Here is a 13,008-nt window from a genome sequence, read left to right as displayed (position 1 = left end):
AGGAAAACAAAGTTATTTCTTATCAGCTTGATGCACAGGAACGCTGAAAAGTGTAGACAAAAACTTGTCTTTTTCCAATTCTGTGTTATTGTGGCAGGTAGAGAGCCTTTTTCAGTTAGCTCTGCTGTTCTTTGAAACACTGAAATGCAGTCAACATTCAACAAATAATATGAAACATAAACCTCTGCAGTACTTTTGCTACCCTGCTGTGCCATCTGCACATTCTTGAGAAGCGCTGGGCTTTGCATACATTCTTACATAGAGAGATGTGAGACTTATTAAATAATCAGAGCTGCTGAAAGACAATACAACTCCTGCCTCCTTGGAGAATCATTTCACAGGTAACAGATGCAGTGTTGCACAGATGTTTCAGTGACCTTCCATGTTTCCTACTGATGACGTGCAGCTACTTTTTTCTTTTACAGATTTTTTTTCATCTTTTCTTTTTGGTATATAAGCATATATGTGCTTTCATCGACAAGGTTTCCCTTGGTCTGGGTGCAGTACAAAGTGAATGTTTCTGTCTTGGAGGCATTCATTGGACTGTTGGAAATGGCTGGACTGTTTGGTGGTGAGGGATAAATCGCTGCAAAAACCAGGGGATCTTACGTTACAGAAATAACCTGTGTGAGGTGATTAGAGTTGTGAACATACATAAGCCTGCAAGAACGTAAGCAGTGGAGGCAGCAGGAGCAACCTGAAGGCTTGGACAGAAAGAACTGGTTAATGCCCCTGCTCGCAGATGTTGCTGAGCCAGCTTCTGGCTGGAAGGAAAATGGACTGATCTTGCTGCTACTACTGAGTTTTAATAAATGTCTCTATAAACTGGAAGATAAGCCTTGGTTTAGGTCTTTCCCTGCCTTTTTATCTTTCTGGATTCATTTCCAGCAGTACTGGATTTACTGTCTTTGTTGTAAGTACCTTCACAGAGAAATAAGAATTCATAATCTGCAGAGATAATATATACTAGATTGAAACTGTTCCAATACTGTGCCTGCCAGAGGCCAGACTGAAAGATAAAGAGATATAGAGCTTGTTCATCACTCCCTTGTACTTGGCTGCAAGGGAGTAACTACGCCTGCCCAGTGGACCGTGTAGGTATTACAGATTTTTGATCTTTCTGAACCTGCACTGATTTAGTGGGGAAACATTTCATTATTCTTTTTGTGCCAGTAAGAGAGAAGGGTGAACTTCTATAGAAGTATAGTTTTAGCTTTACATTTTCTTTAAATTTTTGTTAAATTCTCAATTAACGCAGTTAATTTGCCTTATGACTTGTTTAGCTTACTGTCAGTTTTGTAAAGTCTCCTGATGAAATCATGCCTCTTGCGAAGTGTAATAAAATCCCACTTTAGTTTGCAGTCAAGCCAGATTTATGTCCATTTAACTTGCATTTCAGCCATGCTGTCTTTTTTTTTTTTTTTTTGTGACAGCTTGAACAGAGACCGCGGAGAAACATAATAAGAAATTGTCTCCTTCCTCCCTATTAGTTAGTTACTTGACATCTGGCTCAAATATGTATTGCAGGCCCCTCTTCAGCCCTTCTTTCTCTCCTTCCAATAAAAAAGTCTGCCTTTTTCAATGAGGAACTAATTCTTTTTAAAAGTCTATAGAATATCTCGAGTTATAAACCATCTTTTCCGAAGGAGAGGCATTTTAACATCTAGCCCTGACAGCTTCCATGCACAGCATACTTCTTGATTTCGTAACAGGAGGAGATTAATGCTGCCCTTCTATTATATGCTTTGGGATCTGTGTGTACTCCTCTGTAGTCAACCTCCTCTTGAACTGCTGCTTATTAGCAGTGAAGGCACAGACGGCTTTGTGTTTGCGCAGCTCAGCTGAAGAAGGGGAGGATGGCACAGATAGCGACATAGACGGTTCTGAGCATGTCTTTGTACCAAAGCAAAGCTCCAGCCGATTTATTAATTGTTTTTACAGGAACATGGGTAATTCTACAATAGATAGCAAACCCTGCTCCCTGTAGACACAGCCTAAAGCATGTGTTCGATGCTGGAGGAATGTGGGACTTTTTTATAGAAGTTTGGGTTGTAATGGGTAACCGGCCTTTTCTTGCCACTAGACTGAACTATCTATTGTTAAAGACATAACAGTCACAGTAAAATAGTAATATGGTTCTAAACAGAGTAACTAGAGAACCTAGAATTAAAGACCACTGTCTCATTCAGAGTGCTGGATGAGTATTATCCGTATAATGTGTTATTATTCAGTATGTTGTTTTCCTTCCTCATTCATGTGAATTCATGCTTTGTTACAGTGCCCAACTCAATTCCTGCTCTTGAGGGAGAGTTTTCAATTTCTTTCTGAGCTGGTGAAATTTTATCACTGCAGTATCTCACAGTTTCAAAAAACCCCCCTGTGTAGCTTCCATGCAGTATCCTGTTCAACCCCATTCTGTACATAGGGGAGAGTGTTAAATCAAAAGTAACTCTGCTGGACTTAGGTCTGTCTGACGTGACTCAAACTTGCTGTGGTTTGAGGTTTTTTTTTCTTCAGGGAACTGAGAGTATGAAATGCCATTATAAATTGTAATCACAGCTGGCCTCAAATAGTAAGCCACAGCTGGGAATCTTGCAAATCAGACTGCTGGATCCCAAACTGGGCAGTCAGTTAGGGCTGCACCCAGGTGGCTGTGTCGGTAGTCAAAGAGGACAGCAACTGAGAAGTAAGCAGAAGAGAGCAGCAACCTCAGGTCAGCCCATGGTGAACAAACAGTGTGTGACAACTTCTGTAAAAGTTAAGAACATCTTGCCCTTAGTGATTATCCGTGAAGTACAGTCATTGGCTCTGTACTACGGAGTAGTAGTTTTAATGGGCTGTCAGATGCTCTCTGATGCAGCTCAATCCCTGCTGCTTTGTGGTGTCTTGGCATATCCTCACTTTACGTAGGAGGAGGCCTGACTTCATTCGGCTCCCCCCCCATTCCTGAATTTCCTTTGCAGAAAAGTGAGATGCCTGCAGGGGAAAGGACCTGTGGAGCTGAGGAATGCATCCTCTTGGCTAGGCTGTGGCTGATGGGGAAATCCTGAGACCAGGACTTACATGGTCTGCATGGTGGGATGGGGATTGAAAAGCACAGTTCTCTCTTCATTCCTTGTGTGTGCCTCAGGTATCAATCACAACATGCTTTCCAGTGTCAGTTAACTGAGCACCTCCCTGATTCCCTGAGCCCAGAGGTGCCACTGCCTCATCCTCTAATGGCTTTGTACCAAAAAGGCTCAGAGTGGACAGGCTGAAGAATTCAGGTTTAGAATGCTGAAATGTTTCTATTGAGTATATGAAGTATTTTTCTGAATGCTTGCCTACTGTTGGGTTTCCTGCTGCTACCCACAGTGTGTGCTAGGTGTAGCTTTGTCACTCCTACTATTTCTGCTCTGAATCCTGTAGGTAATGTAAAGTCTGTGGAAGAAGAAGTTGCTAGATTTTTTCAAGATCAAGGGTATGTGTACAGTGAGAGTTTCAGGTACATTCAGTAAGCAATTACATAAATGTACAAGGAAGAAAAACCTCTGGAGCTACTAAGCTCAAAGATACCTCTTCCCTGCTCTGGACATCCTTGAGCCATGGGTTCCTCATAGAGGTGTGAAAACTGTAGGTGGTATTGCTAATTGTGCTTAAAGTCCTCCTTACATGGCTGCTGTTTACTCCTGTCTAAGGCAGAATGCTGGAGAAGCCATCCTGTAGGCAACTCCGTTGCTGTAACATACTACAGGAATGGCCTCAGCAGGTCAGACAAAGATGCTGCTACTTCTGCCCCAGTGTTGGTCTTCAAAGTACATGAATTGTCTTGGCTAAGCTTCAAATAATAACATGTCCTGAAGCAGACACAAAGGTAGGAAAACTCCAAGGCAACTCTGATTTTTGAAGTGTGGTGAAGGTTACTAAACATTTGCAAAATACAGTCTTGCAGTGGGAAATACCAGCATCTTTATTTGCTCTAGTGTTAATACTTCAAAGTTACTGTGGTCACTTTAGAAAGACAAAACGTATGGAAGGGAATAAAAGGAAGTCTTCAGTCTTGAAGGCTGATATTTAGGCTTACAACCACAGTACTTGGTGTACTGATTAAAAGGTTGTGCCTCTGTCTGCAGGATACTGTGGTTAGGTGAAGAAGCTGAGCCTGTTGTTCTCCACCTCTCTTGGTGTGTGCATGTGTGTACAAGTGTGTGCACACACCTGGAAGGGTGGCAAGACAAGTCTTTCCTATGGGGCATCGGGGCTGGCTGAGCTTGCATTAATTTCCTCCTCTGCTGCCAGGTGGCCTGAAGAGTAGTTCAGTGTGGGTGAATTCCCCAAATATGTCACAAATGTCTCAAGGCTAATGGGATGTATAGGGGCAGCAGGGTGTTGTGCACAAAAATGCTGAAGGAGTGAGAAAATATTTCTGTAGGTGGCTGACATCCTGATGTACTGTATGTGTTTTAATGAAGCTGAGCACTACTTGGGAACAAGAATCCAGTGGCTGCATGCGTTGCTAATTTTAAAATATGATTTACAGGAGAAGCACTAATCATTGATTTTACTCAGCCTTTTTCCTGTTTTCTGCGGTTGTTTCTCACATGGAGTCGTGCTGTGCTGTTATTTTGCTGAGACCAGCCTTTAACTTACAATGTTTCTAAATCTGGGGAGATCTCCACACATTTTAAGTCATACAAGCAGCAAATGTGTCCATCTAAACTTTCATTATCCCTGTATTTGTAAAAGAAAGCTTTTAAACTTTGTGTTCATAGCGCACAGAAGCGATTGATGCGCCTGGCTGTCCTTGGCAGGTCTGCCTGGGGCAGCTGCCTCAGCGTTAGTTCTTGCCTTTTACAAGACTTAGGAAACTTAGGCTTTCATGCTGCAAGAAGACAGGGTCAGCAAGAAACACTTCTTTCTAATGCTCTTCTGAAGGCGACCACCTTCAAAAGGGTTTTAAATGTGCATGCTTTAATTTCTTACGTCAGCTGAAGTTCTCAAATGACTTAGTTTATGGTTAAGGAAAATTAAATGTCCTTTCACTCTTGGGGAAGCCTAGGAGGAAAAGAGTTTTAGCCTACCAGTTTTTAATAGCTGCTTCATGATGCTGAAAACAAAGCCAAACCCTTATGTTTGTTGTTTTGGGGCTATGTAGTAATGCGTGTTTTCTTTCTGTAAAACTTCTAATAGTAAGCCCCAGAAACTGCTATCTATACAAATACTAATACACTGAATTAAGTACGCAAAAATGCCTCCATAGTTATTTACTATTTCTAGAGAGCATGTGATAAAAGAATCTTCTTTTAACTGAACTTCAGCTCCCACATGTGCTTTTCATTCTGACCTGGTGAAATGGGGTGCCTTTCGTGGCAGGTTTAGGAGACTCTCTGCAATCTTCCGTCTTCTGGTCTGACTGCTCCTAACTGGAAAAATTGACTGGGCAAAATGGTGAAGAAATTGAGCCAGCAGTTGCCACAGTGACAGTTGTCCAATATAAATATCTTACAACTCTTCTGTTTATCATCTGTTTTCAGGGCAGTTTAAGCTGCTGGAACAAGACCGAGATATTAAGGAGCCAGTGCAGTATTTTAACAGTGTGGAGGAGGTGGCTAAAGCATTTCCTGAACGAGTTTACGTCATGGAGGAAATAACATTCAACGTTAAGGTAGTCCCTGAATAAATATTTATCCCTGTCTAAATGATTAACTGTTACAACCTTTATGTACATGGCAAGCGAGCAATGGTGCTGTGTGGGAAGTGTGATTTTTGAGACACAAACGAGCCTTTAGTGTTCTGCATTCAGTGATGGTGCTCTTTGGGATTGTTTTTGCCATCTTAAATCAACATGTCCTCCAAGGGCTCTCCTGTCCTATGGCACTTTGGGGGGCAGTGCTGATGATCAATCCAATAATTCATCTAATTAGGATACTCCTGCCAGATTTTAAACAAATGTTGTTTGTTGCCCCCTTTCTCGTCCCCCTTCAGCAGTGTGAATTTTCTTCTCTGCTAAGCAGCAGCTGCTCAAATCCCTGTCCAGAAAGCTTTATTCTCAGAGAGCACAGAGGGTGAAATGATGGGGTTGCTTGTCTCGAAATTACTACAGCTAAATAGCATTGTGAGTAAAACAAAAAGAAAAAACAAAACATAAAAGACACACTTGTTCTCAGTGTGTATGTGTGTTTGCATGTGCACACCTCTTGGGCTCATCAAGGGATCAGCAATCCCATGAGTGTAAAAGAGCTTGCTGTCACCAAACACACTGCAGTGACATGAAACAATGAAGACAGAGCTTGTTCTTCCTTATGCTGCCTGTAATGTGTGACACTACACAGCGTAGGTCAGCTCTGCCAGAATAGCAGAGTGTCTTCGAGCTTGTCTGGTTTGCTTTAGTTGATACACCACCTAAGACATTAGGTGATTGACATTCAAGAGAAGTAGGTGGTGTATCTAAGAGCTGGGATGCAGTGGCACAGATCGACGTTGTGCATTGTGTACGCTACAGGGGAAACTGGTTGATATTGCTGCTGCAAAATCAATATAGTTTCCTAGTCCTGTGTGTAGTGAGGTGGGCTTTGTATAACAACCTTTTAATGTTTTTTTTCTCTTTCTTGCACTGCTAGTCCAGTTTTTATAGGTCTGTAACAAGATTGAAGACTGCTGTGTGAGAGCTCATCAGTTAATTCATTGAGTGACACAGACTCACGCCTTTCAAGACAATACGTTGTTTTCATTTATACTCTCCACTAACCAGAACCTATAAAACAGAGCTTTTCATGAATGAAGGCTACTTGAGAAAGTTGGAACACTTTTGTGTGTTTAGGAAATAGCTGGGCAGCTCACGGCAACAAGAAAATTTCGTTTCTACCCAGGAAAATCAGTCTTACCTTGGGACTGCTAGCCTTATCCCGTGCTGTGCCATTATTTCTCAATTGATCAATGACCAGATCAGGAGAGTGGAACAGTAAGATGTGTAGCTTTGACTTTATAGGGAGAAAAGTATTTGTCTGAAGGTTTATTTATATGTAAATGTTGTATCTTGAGTTTAATATGAATGTTCTTAAAACTCTTTGTTATATTTAGCAAACTGAGAAATGAGCACAGCTCACTGTTAGATAGCATATCCATTTTTAGAAGGTATTATAATGATACTCCTTAATGTAAATAACAGTAATAATTCAGGTTTAACCTAGTTACACAGTTATCTTGGCAGTGTTTCTCTTGGCAGTTTTTCCAGTTTCATAGAAGTCTATTCCAAGGTTATCATCTTCCAAAAAATAAATGAACTTAACAGGATTTATTAAAGTGCTTAAGAACCCTTTACATGCAAGAGAATTATGTACACTGAAATTTTAATACAGGGGAGATCTTGTCAAACTGATAAGAGCAAAGGGTGGAATACTAAGTAAATTGATTTCTGTCCAATGCAGCGTGGCCATTTAAATTCAGAAGAGAATATCAGAAGGTAGCTAATCTGATAGAAAAAGAAAAAAAAAGTAGCCTGAAATATCTGATGAAGCATTTAAGATGAGGAGTAACTCTGAAGTCTGGGAATTATTTCTTGTTCCAAACACTTTCATGGGTATTTTTTGAAGAAAGAGCTTGTAGAGTTGCAGGGTGCCATCAGGCAGGCAGTCACTGCATGGTTTTGTCCGTGCTGATTGAGTTCTGCCTGCATGTGCCAATATGCTGTGGTTATTGTTCAGCTTGGTACAGACCTTGCTCCCCGGTGTAAATCCTTTGCTGCTCTGGTAGGATTTTACAGGTAGTGCTGCTGTTCAGCAAACTGCCTTCTCGCTGTGATGGGCCGTGGGATCTTTTCCAAGGGCAATACTTTATTTTTACTTTGTGTATTAGTTGCTAAAGGGAAAAATAAACCATCTTATCCTGGGAAGGTGAGGTAGATCTCCCTTCCTTCCTTCCCCTAGGTTTTCATCATAGGATCACCGAATGGTTTGGGTTGGAAGGGACCTTAAAGAGCATCCAGTGCTAACCCTGTGCCATGGGCAGAGACATCTTCCACTAGACCAGGTTGCTCAAAGCCCTGTCCAGCCTGGCCTTGAACACTGCCAGGGATGGGGCAGCCACAGCTTCTCTGGGCAGCCTTTGCCAGTGCCTCACCACTCTCATAGTGAAGAATTCATTCCTATATCTAATCTAAATCTACCCTCTTTCAGTTTAAAGCCATTCACCCTTGTCCTATCAATACTCTTATAAAAAGTCCATCTCCAGATTTCTTGTAGGCCCCCTTTAGGTTGGAAAGGGGGAGGAAGGCTGGGTTATTTTAGTTCTGTTTTGTTGGGGTTAGATAGATTTCTGCAGTCAACTGCTCTGGTCCCATACAGATGGCAGTCTGTACAAATACCCAGAAGCTATTTGCATTAAGACTTAAAACCAGGAACAAAACCCCCACATCATACCAAGGACAATTCACAAAATGTTCTCTTAAAAAGCAGCAATGTTGTGTAGATTGAACACTGGACAAGTCACGAGTTCCTGTACTCTGAAAACCAGCCCACTTAGTGTTTCAGGGCCCTTCAAATCTTCTGGGATATCCTTTTTTGTGCTGGGGATATAACTTTTGTCCTGAAGATACTAAGTCTTGCTGGAGAGGCTGTGAAGCTGTTTGCAGAGCTTTTCCAAGATGGAGAGCTGGGTTAATTAGCCCTGTAATGTTTCTTTTCTTCCCTGTCAAAGACATTGTGTGGCTGGTGTGAACTTGCGATGCCTCATTTGTCTGTTTTTATAAGGTGAACCTCTCTTCACAGTGGTTTAACTGTGTTGGCCCGTACAGTGTGCATTTTGGCAGAAATAAATCTCTAGTGAAAACTTCTCTTTTTCCTTTTTTGACACATCTTAATGCAGTACAGTGAAGCAAAATTGATTTCCTGACGTGATTGTAATTCTGTTTGCTCTGATAAACTCACCCTGATTTCCCAAAAAGCACATATACAGGAGGTTGTCACCTACACTGGCAGTTTTAAACTCTGCAATAGCAACTTTCTTCTCCTTAAACAGCACTGAAGCCAGCTTTTAATGCAGTAATCAGGGCAAAGTCCCTCTGTGCTGAAAGGGAAATGAGTGTATACTAACAGGAAGAGTTGTACTTTGTGAGCTGGTTCTCTGTCTTGGGAGACAGATGCTTTATAACAGAAAACTGGGATACTGTCTCTCTGAATGTTGTCAAATTCCTTGAATAAAATTACCTCTTCTTTTTTTTTTTTTTGTGTAAACCTTTCGTTTTATTTTTTAAAAATCTTTATCCATTTCCTGTGACCTGAAAAAAATTGTGTTTTCTCTCCAGTGCTATGGTTAGTCCCTTGGCTTTAATAGTCCAAACCATGTGCAGTAACTTACGAATCAGAGACTTCACTGTTAAAAAAAGAGCTACCAAAAAAATAAAAATCCTAACTGTGAATTTTTAGAGTGAATGCGATGCTTGTGTGACTCTGATAAAAGCTAAAAGGTGTAACTCGCAATATAAAGCCACAGATCATTTTTATAAGGACTTTATATGTGTCTAAGTGATTAAAGACTTCAAACTGTAACAAATTAGAACGATTGGAGTCCTAGATAGAATATTGACTCAGGTGTTATCAGAATCTATTTTTCTGAGTTAACTGTTTCTTAAGCTAAAGAAACAATATCCTTGAGCTTTCCCAAAAGAACATAATCATTCATCAAAAATCATTCATCACTGTCCTGATGCCTGTCTTCTGCAGTACATATAATTGGCTTCTGAATGTTATCAAATTGCAGGAGTCTTGAAATTTGAAACACTATAGTGACTTAATCCACTGTGGTTTTGTAGTGTGTTTGGTAAGTTGTCTGTAAGCCAGTAACCCCTCAGCAGCCTGGCATCAATAGGGAACAGTTAGTATGAAGGAACATCTAGCAGCAGGGAGATGAAGGGTAAGTACAGCATGTGGTAGGTTCTGATTCTGTGGGTCTTTTGCATTAAGCTTTGTTCAGTTCAAACATCTACCAGTGATTTCTGGATGGCTTTGGAGTGGATGAGTGAAGAGACTTGCTATCAGCCAGGCACCATTCTGTGACCGTCTGCACAGGTCAAGGGCACTCATCCTGCCTGACCCTCAATGCAGAATGGTGCGCACTCATCCGAGAGCGAAGGCTGCAGCTTGGCTGGGGGGTCTGCACCATCTGCCCCAGCAGTGGCCAGTGCCTCCATCCAGACTGAGCTGCTGCAGGGAGAGGCTGCAGTAAGTGCACTGAGCATTCTCCTGGGGCAGGGAGAGGCAGCAGAGCTGCCTGCAGAGGTGTACCCAGGCAGAAGACCTTCTAGAGGGTGGCTGAGCTGCAGGAGGCAGTGAGACTAGTTTTGATAATAGTGTCAGCAATAGGCGCCCAGAGCCTGGAAGGAGATCACAGGTCAGCAGGAGAGCACCTGAAGAGCAGCACAAAGGAATGAATTCCTGGCACTCCAGCCACTAAGTTGGCTTCACTGGGAGCCAACTTACATGCCTCTGTGCAAACACACATAGCACGGGGAGTAAACAAGAGGAGATAGAGACGTGGACACCTGCAGGGCTATAATCTTATTGGCATCATGGTGGTTACTGCTGCGAGTTACTGCACTGGAATTGCCCAGCAGACAATTCCTGTTTTAAAAAGATGTGAGGAGGACACACACATACAAATAAAATATGAGGGCACAATCCCACTATGCAGATGTTTGTGGACAATGTGTACTCCTGCCTTCCTTCCCCTCGTTCCTTCAGCTAGTCTCAGTTTCCTACCAGCTGCAGGGTCTTCACACCTGAAGGCTAGAAACTGAACCTGGCAAAAGTCCCAAAGGAGGCAAGAGCACTGCTTGGATGAGGGCAAAGGAGGAGGCAGGGAGTGAGCTGAATGTGTGGGGCAGAGCAGAGCCACACTGGGAGTGCAAAGTCAGCCCTCCTGGGTATGTCATGCAGCTGAGTGAAGGTTTCACAAGTGCTTTCTGGCTTCTGTAGCTTTACCCATTTTCCAGGATTATGAGGAGATCCCAATAGTTTGCCACAAAAAATATGTGGCTATTTCTGCGTCAGCCTGTGTTCTAGACTACCTTAATTCTGCCATTCTGATTCTTCTCTGTCATATATACCAGTGATACGCTGTGTCGTGTGTGGGCTGGGACATGCCACTAACAGATCCAAGTATCTGAAATAGCATAGAGCTCTGCTACACCCTGCCAGTGATGGCATAGCAAGAAGCAGAGGGTGCATGGGGCATGTTCTCAGCGGGGCTGTGCAGGAACATGGAGTGCTTGAAGGTGCACATCCTTCTGGGTCAGTGCTGGGAGCAGGGAAGGTAGAGGAAGCAGAGGCTGGTGTGGTGTTACCCATTTTACCTTTTAGGAATCATTTATGATAAGCGCTTTCTCACAAATCATGTTGTCTTTAAGTGTACTATATGGCATTAATCAAATCTATTCTGAAGAGCTGCTGTGCTTGACTGATTCCTAGGCTGATGGGGGCCATTTGAGGTCCACCAAAAGCAAGTGCAAAGTGCAGCACTTGAGATGCCATAAGCTCTGCAAGAGGCTGAAAGTGACTCTGTGGAAAAAGTCTGAGGGGTATCCAGCAGACAACACTGGTGGTGTAACAACGGTGGCCAACAGCGTATTGGGCTGTATAAACAACAGTGTGCCCTGGAAGTCAAGGACTGTCATTATTCCCCATAAGCACTTTCAATACTACAGCTGGAGTATTGCTTCCAGTTTTGGAAATGGCTTTTTTCCAATAACCTCCTGATACAATGTGGGAGCAAGTCCAATATATGAAGATGGTCAGGGGGCTGTAGCAAAATATATATTAGGAGAGGCAGGAACATCTGGGTTCATTCAGCCTTGAGAGGGTCGACGGGAGATCTCTGCTGTGCTACCTACTTAAAGGGAGGGTACAAAGAAGACAGACTTACTCATCTGCCCAGTGGGAGGACAAGAGACATAAGGCACAAGTTGGAACTTGAGAATTCTGCTCCAGTATAAGAGAAAAAGTAAATAACCAAAAAACTAAGGCAAGGGTGGTTGAACACAGGAAGAGGTTGTCCAGAGAAAATGTGGGTTCTCCATCTTTGGAGAAACTAAAAATTTAACTGGACAGGGCCCTGAGCAGCCTGCCATAACTACACCTGCTTTGAAGAGTGGGTTGGACTGGATGAGTCATTTCCAACCTGGAGGATTCTGCAAGCCTGACCTGATGTCCTGTGCTAATGTCCATGGTCCGTTGTTGATGTTTTTCTAAGTTTTATGGCCATTGATAAAGTGAAATGTGTGAGTGAACAGGACAGAGCAAGTTTGATTTTCATAGGTCTTTGCTACAAGAACAAAGTAAAGAACATGTAGCTATGTAATCTGAGAAACAAAAACTTAGAGGTATCTGTGCATTGCTATGTATGGTACAATATGTACTGAGATATATATATGTATGGTATATATTCGTTGCTAATAGCCTGGAACACATTTTTATCTACCATGTATGCTTTATAATATTAATCAGCATGTGGTGGTGAGTGAATAACCTAACACAAGAAGAGAGGAGTTAGCTTTCTTGACTTTCAGGACTTAAATTTTAAGATATACTTAGCCTGGTGTACCAGCAGCCTTAACATCACCATAGCAGTGTTTAGTGAATAGGGATAAAAGTTGTGCAGTCTTGGACTTTTCATTTAGTTTCTTCACTTTTTTTATTACAGTTTTGGACAGCAGCTGATACCTTATGTTTTTGTTCAGAAAGAAGAATGCCAAACAGTATTCTTCTCTGTGCCAAACTAGAAATGTGGCATGATTTTTCTTTTGTTCCAGCACAGTAAAATTCAGCTTTATTTTACCTGTTAATATCTGTGACTATATTATAAAAAAAAAGAAAGCATGTTTTCCACAATTTTTAATTGCGAATGATTTTATCTTTGAGCATGCCTGTTGGATTTAAATATCCATTTGCTATTTAGCTGGTTGAAATGGATGCCATCAATAAGCAGCTGCTTTGCAAGACCCACGTTTTGAAACTCGGCCAGTTAGTTACCTCTGTG

General features: G+C 42.1%; 1 protein-coding gene across 2 annotated transcripts in view; it reads left to right on the top strand.

Annotated features, from left to right (window-relative positions):
* GAREM1 (GRB2 associated regulator of MAPK1 subtype 1) overlaps positions 1-13,008 on the top strand; it is a 106,351-nt gene that overhangs the window by 74,895 nt on the left and 18,448 nt on the right. Inside the window, exon 3 of one of the 2 annotated variants that reach the window (XM_080610093.1) lies at positions 5,514-5,644. The exons of the other annotated variant lie outside the window; for it this stretch is intronic. Coding sequence (XP_080466219.1) covers positions 5,514-5,644 — 131 coding nt within the window. The remainder of the gene's footprint in view (positions 1-5,513; positions 5,645-13,008) is intronic. 2 annotated transcript variants of the gene reach the window in all.

Source organism: Psittacula echo (genome assembly GCF_963264785.1).
Source record: "Psittacula echo genome assembly, chromosome: 2".
In the NCBI taxonomy this organism is placed as follows: domain Eukaryota; kingdom Metazoa; phylum Chordata; class Aves; order Psittaciformes; family Psittacidae; genus Psittacula; species Psittacula echo.
Note: the sequence above shows the minus strand (reverse complement) of the source record. Positions and strands in the feature narration are given on the sequence as shown.